Source organism: Leptodactylus fuscus, chromosome 2 (assembly GCF_031893055.1).
Source record: "Leptodactylus fuscus isolate aLepFus1 chromosome 2, aLepFus1.hap2, whole genome shotgun sequence".
NCBI classification, from domain to species: domain Eukaryota; kingdom Metazoa; phylum Chordata; class Amphibia; order Anura; family Leptodactylidae; genus Leptodactylus; species Leptodactylus fuscus.
In genome coordinates this window covers 252502820-252517425 of record NC_134266.1, presented here as the reverse complement: position 1 = coordinate 252517425, position 14606 = coordinate 252502820, and the positions used below count along the sequence as shown (strand labels likewise).

Here is a 14606-nt window from a genome sequence, read left to right as displayed (position 1 = left end):
CCAGAATAGATGGGGCTATAATGGAAAAAGCAACAAGGTCTATTAACTAAGCCAACCACTTTAGGCCAAATTCAGAGAACCGTAAGAGTAAAAACTATGTGGTCCACTCAGGAGTTTTTCAAGAATTTTTTTCGTGATTTTTTTTTTCCATACTGATGACCTATCCACAATCTGCACCCATAATGTTCAGCTGACACCGAGAGAAGCTCAGCTCCTACTCAAGTAATAGGACAATAGTTGCAGGCTCTGTCCACTGTATAGTGGTGGCGCGATGCACTGCAGCTCTGTTCCTAATATCTGAATAGGTGCAGAGATACTTCCTGCCCCGTCCGGTGCAGTAACGTCCAATACCTGGAGGCAGCTGATCAGATACTGATCTTTTGTATGACACACCACCTACAAATTCCCAAAACCCCTTTAACTATTGACCTATTGATAGATTGATAGAATAGGTCAGGGGTCAGCAGCCTTGAACACTGCAGCTATTGTGAAACTACAACTCCCAGTATGCTCCATTCATTTCTATGGGAGTTTTAGGAACGGCAGAGCAAGTATGCATGCTGGGAGATGTAGTTTCACGATAGCAACGTGCTGAGGCTTGCTGACCCCTAGGATAAATCATCAATATATGATTGATGGGGTCCAGCAGCCAGAATGACCAACAGGTCAGTTATTTGAATAGACTGGCTCCGTACATGGCCCATGGGCTGTGCTTCGTATTGCAGCTCAGCCCCATTCACTTGAACTGGACTGAGCTACAAACAACTTACGTGACAATTTAACGTGAAGTCACTTGCTACAAGGAGCTGATCTATTGCGTTCCCGGGGTATCAGACCCCAGTAGTCAGATATAGATGTCCTTTAAACAGGCTCATCTAATGTTCCCGGGGGGCTACGTCTGGTACTGTAGCTCAGCCCATTCAATTGAACAGGACAGTGGGGCAGACACATTCTGTCGCGGATCCTGTGACGAGATGCCTGTGTAGTGCTCCGGCATCCCGTCGCTGCTTTCCTCTCCGGATTGGGCCCAAATCAATGGGTCAAGTCCGGTGGGTGGTACCGCGAGGCGGACGCTGTGGCTGAATCAGCCGCGGAATCAGCCTGAAGTAAGGGCAACTCGCTTCTTTTTCCCGTGAGAGGGAACTAACCGCTCACAGAAAAAAAGAAATGACTGGCTCCCACCGATTTCAATGGGAGGCGGCAGGATTTTGACGCGGACTCCGCGTCAAAATCCTGACCATTTTGCCTCTGTGTGACCTAGCCCTTATACAAGTGGCAAATTGTTGTACTAACTGGCTGTTGTGCAAAAAATCTGCATCTTATTTTTTGCGCTGCCCTTGACATTTTCCCAAAAGGGGGGCATACTGAGTGTGTACAGGGGATGGGGCCATTGGCCCTCCAGATTTAGATGCTGGAAATATGCACCATATATGAGCTGGCGTAGATTTCCTCCTGGTGGAGGGTGCACGTTATTTATGAGAAGGATTGCTCTTCGTCATATATGAGGCACCCTCCACCAGCAATGGGCTTATGAAGACTATTAATGATAACAACAGTCTCCATAAATCTACCCCATTGTGCAAAGTTTACGCCATCTATGTTAAAGGGGTATTCCCATAACTCTTGTTCTGCAGCCTGAAGGCTCTGTACTCTCTTCACTTCCTGGATTTCTCGCACATTGGTGGGCGGGGTTTCACTTGCTCTATCTGCTATGATCCAGAGTATGACGCTGATGTGGAAACTGATGTAGCAGAGCTGGATTTGAGTCAGCTTGCATTACATACAGAGGTATCGGACTCCTTATCCCAACCCTTATCAGCCAAATTCAATTAAACCGGCTGATAAGCGGAAAAGCTGAAGATAGAGAGCACAGTAATCCCGGAGCTCTCACTTCCTCCCTCTCCCCTATCTGAGGAGCTCCGTTGCTTGTCAGCCCTTCCCTTCCCCCCTGAGAGCAAGCAGCTAAGTCACTTGGGAAATGAGCAGATAATCCCAAGGGCCAGTGTCAACAATGAAGTGAATAAATTAAGATAACGGCCAAACGAAGCAGTTTTGATAAACCAATGTATTTAGGAAAAGTCTTATATCCACATAAACTAGCAGTATAGATAGGATCCTTGTTATGGGACACCCTCTTTAAATTCCTAGAGAACCCCTTTAACGTTCATCCAGTTCCCCTCCTCCAGAGCTGCGCTCTCGTTCTACATAGCCATATCTTCACCATGAAAGGTGTTAAGCATTACTAACAACATTGGTATTTTTAAAGAAAAAAAAAAAAGGGGGGGGGGGCAGCAACGCCTAATTGTACATAGTAAAACAGTGAGGTAATGGGGGATCCTATAGCAATTATTTCCATCCTATCATCCCAACCAGATGGCAAAACACACAGAATAAAGCCTTTCAATCCCTTAAACACTGAAACGTAGATCTGAACTGTTAACATTACATGCAATATTTTGTCGAAAGACGTACAAAGGTCTGGAAGGAAACTGTAACATTTCGAGATGTCTGTCGGTGTCTTACATTTCCTCATTTCTTTTTTTTTGTCCATGCGTCCCAAAAATAAATAGCCGGAGAGAAAACACACGCTTCATGTCAGGCTGTGGGACTCGCCGAGAGCGGCCGGGACGGAGACTCCATTCTGTCACCACTTGCGTTGGGGCATTCTTTGAACATAACAAATACACCGGGCAACATGAAGAAAGATTTTTTTCGAGGGGAAAGAAGGAGGGCAGAGGTATTTCAACAAAACTATTCTTATGACATCTAAATAGCCTCTGTGTCTTTTATCCCGCTGAAGAGGTAAGATGAAAGATGAGAATCTTTTCATGAGACTTAATACTAATGGTTATTTAGCTTTCAGCATATCTTAAGAAACCAAAGCCATTAGTTCAGTGTGGGTCTTCATGCTTATTGCATACGTGACATTTCAAATATTTTATAGCCCGGCTCCTGGCGCGTAGTGGTGGACACGTACATGGAGCGATTATACAAGGGTATAGGATAATGCAATTCCAATAGATAGTTTTCCTTATTTCAGCACTTACCAAAAAAAGTTTTGACCTTATTTAGAGCATCGAAAAGGAATCATTAACTTTAAAGTCTGTCAATGTTATACAGGGAAAGATGGACAAAAGCTGTGAATTTTACTGGGTTCCCTCTCCTTGTTCTCTATGGCCGAAGGCACACATTGAGTTTGTGGTGATTTTTTTTTTTGGTGCAGATTTTGCTGCTGCTATTGGAGCCAAATCCAGAAATAGGAATGGGAATTATAACGGAAAGACTAGGACCCCATGCACACGACCGAGTGTGCATCTGATGTGGAGCCGAGATTGCAGCAGAATGCCCTTGGATCACGTCTATGGGGAATTTCAATCCATTCCGTTCCAAAGATATGGATGATTATAGGTCAGGTTCCATCCTGGTTCTTGTCACTGGAGCAGAATGAATCGGAAGCTCCCATAGATGTCAATGCATCATGGAATGCACTTGGATGTCGCAAACTTGGCCCCCATTCGGTCGTGTGCATGAGGTCTTATACTTTACCAACCTTCCTAGCTCCAGCTCAAAAAACACCAGTAAAATCTGCACTCAATAGGTGAAAAGTATCATGCCATGTAGAACAGGTTCCTAGCATACAAGACATGAAACAGTTGCAGATTTTTGCGTAAATTGTTTTTTCCTCTCTTACCGCACAGGAAACGTCCACCTGGGCCGGTCCCTGAACAGCAAGAGATCGGCAAAGGAAATTTGAATAATATTGTTTGTTAAACCATTCACAAAAAGTACTGGCCAGAAAACCCTTTGGGCTTGTTCACACGGGGCAAGAGGTGGCGGATTTTGACTCCGAATCCATCTCAGAATCCGCCCCCTCCACAATAACGGTCTATGTAGACCACCAACATACTTTTTCAGTGAGCGGTATGTTCCGGCTCATGGAAAAAAGTAACGAGCAGCCCTTTCTTCAGGCGGATTCCCCGTCTGTTTTAGCCCCGGCATCCACCTTGCGACAGCACCCTCTGGACCAGGGGTGAACCTATCCCTTTCGCCGCCCAACAGAACGACAGAAAGCCGCCCCCCCCCACCCCGGGAAGAGGGGGCAGAGCGGAGGGGACGTGATGGAGCGAAGGGGGCGGGGCTTAGCGGCGTTCGCAGGCAGGGAGAGGACCTGCTCTCCACCTGAGCGTGAGGGGAGGTCGCTGGAGCAGCGCTGCTCCAGCAGCCTCCCCAATCCACCGCTCAGTGCTAAGCCAGTTCAGGGCCCTACGGTCGCTTCAGGTCGCCTCATGGGAGGTGCGGCGCTGCTCTGAACTAGGCCCATTCATTTGGGCCTACTCCGGAGCAAGAATCCGCGGAAGTCGGAAGCTGCGACAGTCACATTTGGGTCCTATTCTGACGCGGCTTCCCGCATCAAATTCAGGAAAAAAATACGCGGTCACTAGCCCCGTGTGAACTAGCCCTTTTAGTAACCATTCCAATGCAGGGTTTTCATGTTATGGGGCTACAAAGCTGCAAGCAGGGACAAAAAAAAAAAAAAGAAGCGTGCGGTGGCTTGCATGGATTCACATTAGATAACTTTCCTGCCACCAACCTATATATTAGGAAGGATTTAAAGAATTTATAGCTGCAAGAGCGTGTCTAAGGTATTAACATTACATTTGCAGATTCAGCTCTATACATGACTCGAAAATTCCCCTGTCTTTTGTGTTCCCTGGAAATCTTGGCCGATTAACAGTCCTGTACATTCCTGTAATAACACCTCTATGCTAGCGAGGAAGGAAGCCGCTCCAAGATATTGATGGGAAGGAGACACATATAAACAATGCCCATCTTGGCTTATCTGAGATGACAAAGCCTATCCCTGCATTTATAATAAATACGCACAGACTTGTTTGCTAGTCACTTTATCAGCTGGGATTCCAAGATGGGATTGGCGGATCTCCAAGCACAATGTTAGTGGGAGTAGCACATCAGTGTTAACGTCTACAGAACACAACCGGCTTTGAAAAGTAGAAGAAGGAAAAAAAAAAAAAGCTCCAGACTGGGAGAACGGCACAGAATATTACCTTAAATGAACGCACATTCCTGTCTTGTAGGCAGAGATAAATCTTTGTGCACAAAATTGTCAAATATTTAGTTATAATGTCCAAGACGTCTCCTAACACACCTTAACTTAATCCCCATCAATGGCGATCTGGCTCCTGGTACCCCCACTGATCTGCAGATTGAGGAGGCAGCGGCACACTAGAACAGGTACTGATTAGAGATGAGCCAACGGCGTTCAATCAAATTGATATTCGATCAAATATCAGGCCGTTCGAGGTATTCGATTACAATTGAACATCACGAGGCAAACGCACTAAAAATTTGATTCCCCTCCCACCCTCCCTGGCGCTTTTTTTGCACCAATAACTGTGCAGGGGAGGTGGGACAGGAACTACGACAACGGAGGCATCGAAAAACGGAAAAAGTAATTGGCTGGCTAAATCAGGTGACCTCCAGTTTATATGAATGGTCGATTTCAGATCCGGGTCATATGAGACTGTGAACTATGTGACTGTGAGACAGGGATAGATGTACAGGCAGGGTTAGCTAGGGATTACCTTTATTTAGGTGGGAATGTCACTCAGACAGCCCTTTGGGGCTCTATCTGGTCGGGATCCCTGTCAGCTTGCGATATGCGGGAGCTGACTTTTTCCCATAGGAATGCAATGACCAGCGTTGATTGGCCGAATGCCATACAGAGTACAGCATTCGGCCAATCAACGCTGGTTCTGCCGGAGGAGGTGGAGTCTAAGATCGGTCCACAGCAGTCTCTATTGTGGTCCGATCTCAGATGTAGCAGTGTTGAGTGCACAGGTGTAGCAGAGCTGGATGTGCGCTGAGCTCTGCTACACCAGAGATGTAGCAGAGCTGAGTGTACGCTGAGCTCTGCTACACCCGAGATGTAGCAGAGCTGAGTGTGCACTGAGCTCTGCTACACCCGAGATGTAGCAGAGCTGAGTGTGGGCTGAGCTCTGCTACACCCGAGATGTAGCAGAGCTGAGTGTGCGCTGAGCTCTGCTATATCTCGGGTGTAGCAGAGCTCAGCGCACACTCAGTTGTTATCTCTCTTCCTTCCTCTGCTACTATTTAACCCCACGTTGTTTTAATAAAAGTGCGTCAGTATTTCCTCCTTGGTTGAGAGAGGAACTAATACCAACATAGTGTGTCTGGTGTCATTTCCTAACTGCTGGCACTCAAGACTAATTAATTAGGACGATGACAGTTACCCGGGATTATTGGTCAATTAGTCATAAACACGGCTTTGACCTTATCACAGCCACTACGCGACTTGAGCTGTGCCTGTTACAGTGCCTGACCACGAGTGCTGCAGTCCTTTAAATCAACTGGATCTGGAGTCAAACCCCTTCCATTCTCATACTGATGACCTATTCTGAGGAAAAGACATCAACAATAAAGTCCTGGAAAATCCCTGATAAATGGGTTCTATAATTTTACATTAAAGAGATTATCACCTTTGTAATACTGATCGTATATCCTTAAGATAGGCTATGAATATTTGATCTACAGAGGTCCAAGAGCTGGGACCCCCCTGGATCAACTGTTCCAGTACAGCATAACACCCGAAAATGTTAACATGACGGGAGCCGCACTGCTCACTCGCCATACGATGTAGAGTGGTGGGATTAGGTACTGCAGTGTTGTACCACTGAGTGAGTAGTGTAGCTCCTAACATGTGAACAGTAAAGTGAATCATGCTGTCCTAGAACAGCTGATCTGTGGGGATTTCAGCTGTCGAACCCCCCATAGATCCAATATTGACTCCTAGACCAGCTATACTACAAAGATGGATAACCCCTTTAATGTGGCTATCCTAAAAGAGGAAGCACAGCAACTCTACAGGTTTGGATTCAACCAAATATATCACCTGTATGTTGTTTGTATAGTCTTACAGTGTGTGCATGGATTTCCCCGATGATGAAGGATTAACCCCTTCTAATATTTCACTTTAGTGCCAAGTTGCAATAATTTAGGCCTGAAATTCTTTGGTTCTTCAGGGGTTAAATAGTAATTCCTCAATATAAAGCGATTCGATCAGATCAGTCCTCGTATTCTGGACCAGTAAAAAGTTTTTCCCAGACGCCACGGTGTCCTTCCACCCAGATATTATTCTGCCTTAAACATATCCAGATCTAAATTCAGAAACGGCAGCATAAAAATAATGGATTCAAAAGCTAAAAATAAACCCAATAATTGTTCGCCATCTGGGTCTTTGTAGTAATGGCACAAACATCAGACCTGTGAGTTATGCCGTCCCTTCAGCTCTTATTCTGCTCTGCCCGGGTTGGCAGAATTTTGGGCGGTAAAGGCTTGATTAAAAAGGAACTGTAAATTCTGCCACATCGACACGTACGGGATTAGGTTTGTGCGGCCCTTGGCTCTCAAAGTCCGCATATAATATGGTTTGATGTAGACCCGAAGGTCAAATAAGGGCAGCTCAATAAATAAACAAGGAACTCGCATTGTAGATGGCTGTAAAGACCGATCTCCCAGAAAGGGCAGCAGGATCAACAAAAATTTCCTTAATGTGCGTTTTCTTGTATTTTTTATATAAAAGACCTTTCCCTTAGCATTGGCCATTACAATCAGGTCAGTGGATGGTTAGAGTCCCCGACCCCACACAGACTAAAGTTGGCCATACACATTCATTTTCAGATACGGTATTTTCATGACTGATTGTCAAAAACCAATGGTCAATCGTCACCTGAGGTCAGCCACGAAAATACGGCAAACATCCATCCAGTTTGGCCACGGTAGATATTCATCACCGACTGGATGACCACATCACGGTCGCCCAAAATCTAGTGTAGGTGGCCAGCTTGATAGACATGACATCAAAGTCACAAAGAAGAGTCAGTGGGATCAGGTCCCACATTTTTTGTTTTTGATGACCCAGCCAGTATTATACAGCCTCATGGATACGACAAAGTAACTACCCCAGCCTCATTACGTCCAAGACGTCCATCTACCAGCTTGTATTATGAAGGGTGAAAGGTCCCCTTTAAGAGCTCATTGTGGAGATTTACCTGCACAGAATCCGTCTTCAGTTCATCTTTTGTGCCCAGAATTTTTTGCAACTGCAAAGGAAAAGCAAAGAAAATTAAATTGTTTTTCATGTAGAGTAAACAGGAGAGTGAAGTAAAGGGGTAGTAAATTTTAAGAAATAGCATCAATATTAGGCTGGAGTACCTTAGACCCACCAGGTATTAGGACACTGAGGTCCCACTCTCCATGTCCACTCAATCACATTGTAACGTTTCTTGTTACCAGGGTATAAGGGTATATCATCACTAAGCTCTAATGGTGAATCATTTCCAAACAGGGTTGTCTTATGGTGGACCATTGGACATCTGTTGTATTAGGGTCTTGTTATTGAGACCGTCTAGTCCACTGGAGTCTACCCACATCTAAACATACACATAGAGTAGTGCAGTGTTTGGTGAGGCGCCCTACCACAGGGGATGTATGGCACTTTCTCCTAATTCAATCTTAACACTGAATACTTCAAGAGAACATTTCACGACCTTCACCAACTCCAAACTCTCTGCGTTCTTCAGTAGTTGTAGTTCCACTGACTCTGATACAATTGGAATTTTTTCTCCATCCCTTTCCATTCCTGAGCAATTAGTAGTTTCAGAGCCAAATATGTTAAATAGGCTGTCTAGTGTCATTTGGGCGGTCCTGGAGCATATAGGCACCACCCACCTGACAGTATAGCGTCTAAGTAGTACACTGGGTGTAACAACTAACAGCACTGATTGCTCAGGAATGGTGGGGGCTAGAGTAAAAATTCCAACTGTGCTGGAATCAGCACAGCGACACCTATTGAAGGAGGCCAAGAGTTGGTGAAAATGATGAAAGGTCCTCTTTAGGTTGGATGGAAGGATTCACAAATGGCGTAACATGATCTTGATACAGATTAGAATATAGATTTGCTGCAGATATCACCCTTTGCACTGTAAAAGGATAAAATATAGTGCAATTCTGCATCAAATCCACCTCCAAGCTGGCAGGGAACCCATGTGGATTATGTGGGGGATTTACCCCGGACAAATCGGTGGCATCAGATAGCGCCAACGTGTGAATCCACAGCGACCTCGGAAGCGTTCCCATCAATAACGTCTCACATACAGCTTAGAAAACCAAGTCATCTCAAGGCATATAAAAATAAAGCACATACCTTACTGGCTCAGGCTCATTCCTCAAAGGTCAGCAAGAATAAAAATTGGCTTGTGGTTAAATAGTATTATATAAACACATGTGTGATGTACAGGACACGGCGCTGACCCACATGAGCGGGACTCGCTTTCTGCCCTGACAATCACATTTTTCCTATTCCATTAACATGGGCAGTGCTTTTATTTGAGACATATTTAGAATTTTTCCTCTTGGTAATGAAGTGAAAGCACGCGGCACAAACGTACAACAGAGACTTTTCTAAAGTTAGAAGTCTGGGGAGAAAAATGTCATCTATAAAATGGACTTTAAAGGGAGTGGAGCACCTTGTGATTTAGAAGAATTGCAAAGTTATTTTATCGGTTTCAATTTTTTTTTTTAATGTTCTTTACAAGGTTATGAGGACAGACACTGAACAGAACTTCCAAGAAACTTGCTTTAAGGAAGCAATATGGACCTAAAAAGCCTCAGTGGTACATACAGTAATACAGGACTTTTTAGTATTTATTTTACATGTAGTTATCCAACTATAGCCCTTGCATGAGACTTAAAGGGACGGTCTTGTGGACAACTCCTTTAATAGGACAACTCCTTTAATAGGAGAGCCATCATCTGTTTTTATATAAAATGGCCAAAATGGAATCAAAGAAAAATGACGAATCCCCTGCGTACCCGATCTGCTGCGTCCCCAGTTTCTATTGATCTCTATGTTCTAGTTCCTCTCGACAGACAGGAAATGAATGCTCAGCCAATCGCTGGTGGAGGCGGGTCAATATTGTAGTCAGTGATTGGCTGTTTATTTCCTTTATGTCGAGAGGGATCGGGAAGTAGAGACCAGCAGGGACACAGGACTTGTTGTAACAGGAGAAGCAGGGGATCGGGGAGGTAAGTACCATGCTAAAGAGTCCAGCTCGCCAATCTCTAACATTTAGGGCCACATTTCCCAGCTCGCCAATCTCTAACATTTAGGGCCACATTTCCCAGCTCGCCAATCTCTAACATTTAGGACCACATTTCCCAGCTCGCCAATCTCTAACATTTAGGGCCACATTCTCCCGCTCGCCAATCTCTAACATTTAGGGCCACATTTCCCAGCTCGCCAATCTCTAACATTGAGGGCCACAATCTCCAGCTCGCTGATCCCTAACATTTAGGGCCACATTCTCCCGCTCGCCAATCTCTAACATTTAGGGCCACATTTCCCAGCTCGCCAATCTCTAACATTGAGGGCCACAATCTCCAGCTCGCCGATCCCTAACATTTAGGGCCACATTCTCCAGCTTGCCAATCTCTAACATTTAGGGCCACATTCTCCAGTTCACTAATCTCTAACATTTAGGGCCACATTCTCCAGTTCACTAATCTCTAACATTTAGGGTCACCTTCTCCAGCTCGACAATCTCTAACATTTAGGGCCACATTCACCAGCTCGCCAATCTCTAACATTTAGGGCCACATTCTCCAGTTCACTAATCTCTAACATTTAGGGCCACATTCCCTCTCATGTGAGTTAAAACATACGTTATCCATCGTGCAGAAGCAATAGTGGAGTGGTGGATACTGTACAACATGGAATCTGTCTCATGTCATATAACAATAAATAAGTACACGTAGAGGGCCGTAAATCAGATAAGCTTCCCCACTGAACAGTAGCGTCCTAACATACTTAAGAGAGAACGCACCATATACAACCTGCAACTCCTCCATGTACGTAATGGAAGTTTTTCTATACAAATGTAACTTGTAAGACCTATTGCCAGCCTGTGTGTAATTCTTTTTACCTAAATTTCCTGTCAATTTCTGCTAAGGAGAGGAGTCCAGAGAGAGATGGGAGTTCACATATCTACCTGTATAGTTTACTGCAGCGAGTAGGATAAACCATAAATTATTACACTCAGGATGATTTAGTCAGGCCATCTCTGCTCACTGTATTTACGGTGTAGCTTACCTAGTCCTCCTGCAATTCAATACTAGGCTAGAAGTAAAGCATCTGTAAAAAACGCAAAATTTAAAGGGGTTGTCCAGCTCCTTGAAATAGTCTTCCAGCTTCGTCAGCTACATTACAAATACTCCGCTGCCGCTTCATAGGTTTCCTGCCAATCTCTGCATCCTTGACTCCAGTTGTGATGTTTCGACACAGCCATATGACAGTTGCGGCCATGGCCTCAGTGGTGTCCTCTACAGCCAATGTCTGCTGCAATGTCCACCAGTGGTGTCTACTAGTGCTCTCAGTGATGACCTCAGTGGTGGTCACTATGGTGGTCACATGCCTGTGCCGAAAAGTCATAGCCGGGGGTCAGAATAGGGGATCCAGGAAGAAGCAGCTCAGAAGTGGCGGGGATTGGTAAGGTAAGTATTGATCAGTTTGCTACTCTACACCATTATTCGCTTTCAGGGATGGACAACTACTTTAAGACATAAAACAAGACTTCAGCTGACTCCCGTAACTTCACTGTAATAAATGGTGAATGAAGACGCACAACCGGGTCATCTCATGGTTTATTGTCCTGTAGGTTTCATTCTGTGATTTTGTTATGGTCACTTACACCTTTACTCCCATAATGCACTGCTCTGATAACAAGGAGCTAGCATTCTTACTCCAAAGGAAATAAGGACAACTAAGTATTGACAAAAATGCTACACTCTTAATGTAGGTTTATAGAAACCTTCCACACGAAACAGATACGCGGGGTTAAACCCTAATGCAGGTCCTGAAGTTGCAGTATACGACACAGGGACTCAAAGAACATGACCTCCACTAGGGAAAACACAGAGATGTAGCAGAGATGACCTGAACTTCTGCAACTGGTTAAACAGCTGCAGTGTGACAAAGAACAAAAACCAAAGATAAGTCATTGGAAAAATTTTTTAATGATACCATACTGCAGCAGTTTAGCCAATTGCAAAAGTTCAGGTTAACTCTGCTACATCTGTAACTCAGTTGACCAACCGTTTGCTGAGGATAGTTGACTCTATGCACCCTGGCATTCCTCCTTCCCTCCAGGTATAACCTCCTGCCCAATCTGACATCGGGAGCGGAGAGAGGGAGCTGTACACTAGTTGGTACAATTGGCGAGGCAGTTGTACAACACCCACTAATAGACCGATGCAAAATACTCACGGGTTTTATATGGTTAGCTCAGCAACTACACCACCCAACGTGCAATTGAGTTTCTCTGTGCCCAATGTCAGGTCAGACAGAAGTAACAAAAATAGCATTTTATGCAATACCCGTGTAAAAAAACAAAAACAAAAAACAAACCCCACCACACACACACACACACACACACGTTACCTTGAAAAACTCTTTCTTGTCAACCTGGTCATTGTCATCTGTGTCTAACATCTGAAATGCAATGTGGAATCCAGTTTGGGGCTCTGAAACATTTTAAAAATATTGGAATAAAGTAAGAGAAATGGGGAAAAAATGCTTAAAAACTTACAAAAAAACCAAGAAAAAATAAAATAAATTAAACATTTATATCTAAATCCAATACACATATACATGGGGCTCTGAAGTATCCTTATGTGCTCAATGAAATTCTTATGCCAAATTCTATTGACGTCCGTGGCATGCTCCTGGTGATTGACAAACCGTATATAGGGGCATGTCATAGGACGCCGCATGCTATATAAGGTTTGGCTTGTTGGAATATATTGGACTATACGGAAAACCTACCTCATTGGTCAATTACGGTGGTCACTGCTACACTTTGGTAAGATAAGAAATTTACTTTTGTGCTATGACTAGTCTTACATTATTGTATCACTAAAGTGTTGGGTTAACAAGATGATATACACAAAATGGGGTGTCCAATAACAAAGATCAAAATGAACCCACAAGCATCACTGCTCCTACGTTCTGCAAACTGGTGGGGGTGCTGGGGGTTGACCACCACCAATACAACATTCATGGACAATAACGGGATCGCACATGTGTGAAGAGCATGTGACCCATTACGTCAAACTCCGGCACCTGCAGAAATTGATGCTGTCTACAATATGCTGGCAGGAGGAGGACCTTGTGACTGCACACATCACACAGCGCCCCCTATAGTAACGCACTACACTCTGCAAACTATTGCGGGTGCGGTGGAGAAGGCTGAGTGACATGTACTGTCATATGATCCTTCACTCATGGAGTTTTGAGGTGGCGGAGTATGACAAAATGGAGACAGAGCGATCATCAGTTATAAAGAAGATGGCACAGAGGGTGATCACTTGGGGCAACATGCTGTGTATAGGGGGACAACAATGAGGCATCATACTATGTATGATGCTCTATAGTTGGCTCCTATACACCGTATGATGCATTATTGTTGTCTCCTATACACAGTATAATGGCTCATTGTTGGCTCCTATACACAGTATGATGCCCCACCATCATGCTGTGTGTTGGGGCAACAATAGGAAGTTTACTGTGTATGGGGGCCGACAATGGAGCATCATATTGTGTATAGCGGGCAACAATGCGGCATCATACTGTGTATAGGAGCAACAATGGGGCATCATACTGTGTATAGGAGCAAGAATGGGGCATCATACTGTGTATAGGAGCAAGAATGGGGCATCATACTGTGTATAGGAGCAAAAATGGGGTATCATACTGTGTATAGGAGCAACAATGGGGTATCATAATGAGTATAGGAGCAAGAATGGGGCATCATAATGTGTATAGGAGCAATAATGGGGCATCATAATGTGTACATGAGCAAGAATGGGGCATCATAATGTGTATAGGAGCAATAATGGGGCATCATAATGTGTACATGAGCAAGAATGGGGCATCATAATGTGTATAGGAGCAACAATGGGTATCATACTCTGTATAAGAGCAACAATGGGGTATCATACTGTGTGAAGGAGCAATAATGGGGCATCATAATGTGTATAGGAGCAATAATGGGGCATCATACTGTGTATAGGAGCAACAATGGGGTATCATACTGTGTGTAGGAGCAATAATGGGGCATCATAATGTGTATAGGAGCAACAATGGGGCATCATACTGTGTATAGGAGCAATAATGGGGCATCATAATGTGTATAGGAGCAATAATGGGGCATCATAATGTGTATAGGAGCAATAATGGGGCATCATAATGTGTACATGAGCAAGAATGGGGCATCATAATGTGTATAGGAGCAATAATGGGGCATCATAATGTGTACATGAGCAAGAATGGGGTATCATAATGTGTATAGGAGCAAGAATGGGGTATCATACTGTGTATAGGAGCAACAATGGGGCATCATACTGTGTATAGGAGCAACAATGGGTATCATACTCTGTATAAGAGCAACAATGGGGTATCATACTGTGAGTAGGAGCAATAATGGGGGATCAGAATGTGTATAGGAGCAATA

General features: G+C 44.3%; 1 protein-coding gene across 1 annotated transcript in view; it reads right to left on the bottom strand.

Annotated features, from left to right (window-relative positions):
- Nucleotides 1–14606, bottom strand: part of MICU2 (mitochondrial calcium uptake 2) — a 197180-nt gene that overhangs the window by 22974 nt on the left and 159600 nt on the right. Inside the window, exons 6-7 of the mRNA XM_075266068.1 lie at nucleotides 12536–12618; nucleotides 8091–8141 (exon numbers count right to left, since the gene is read on the bottom strand). Of these exons, the coding sequence (XP_075122169.1) occupies nucleotides 8091–8141; nucleotides 12536–12618 (134 nt within the window). The remainder of the gene's footprint in view (nucleotides 1–8090; nucleotides 8142–12535; nucleotides 12619–14606) is intronic.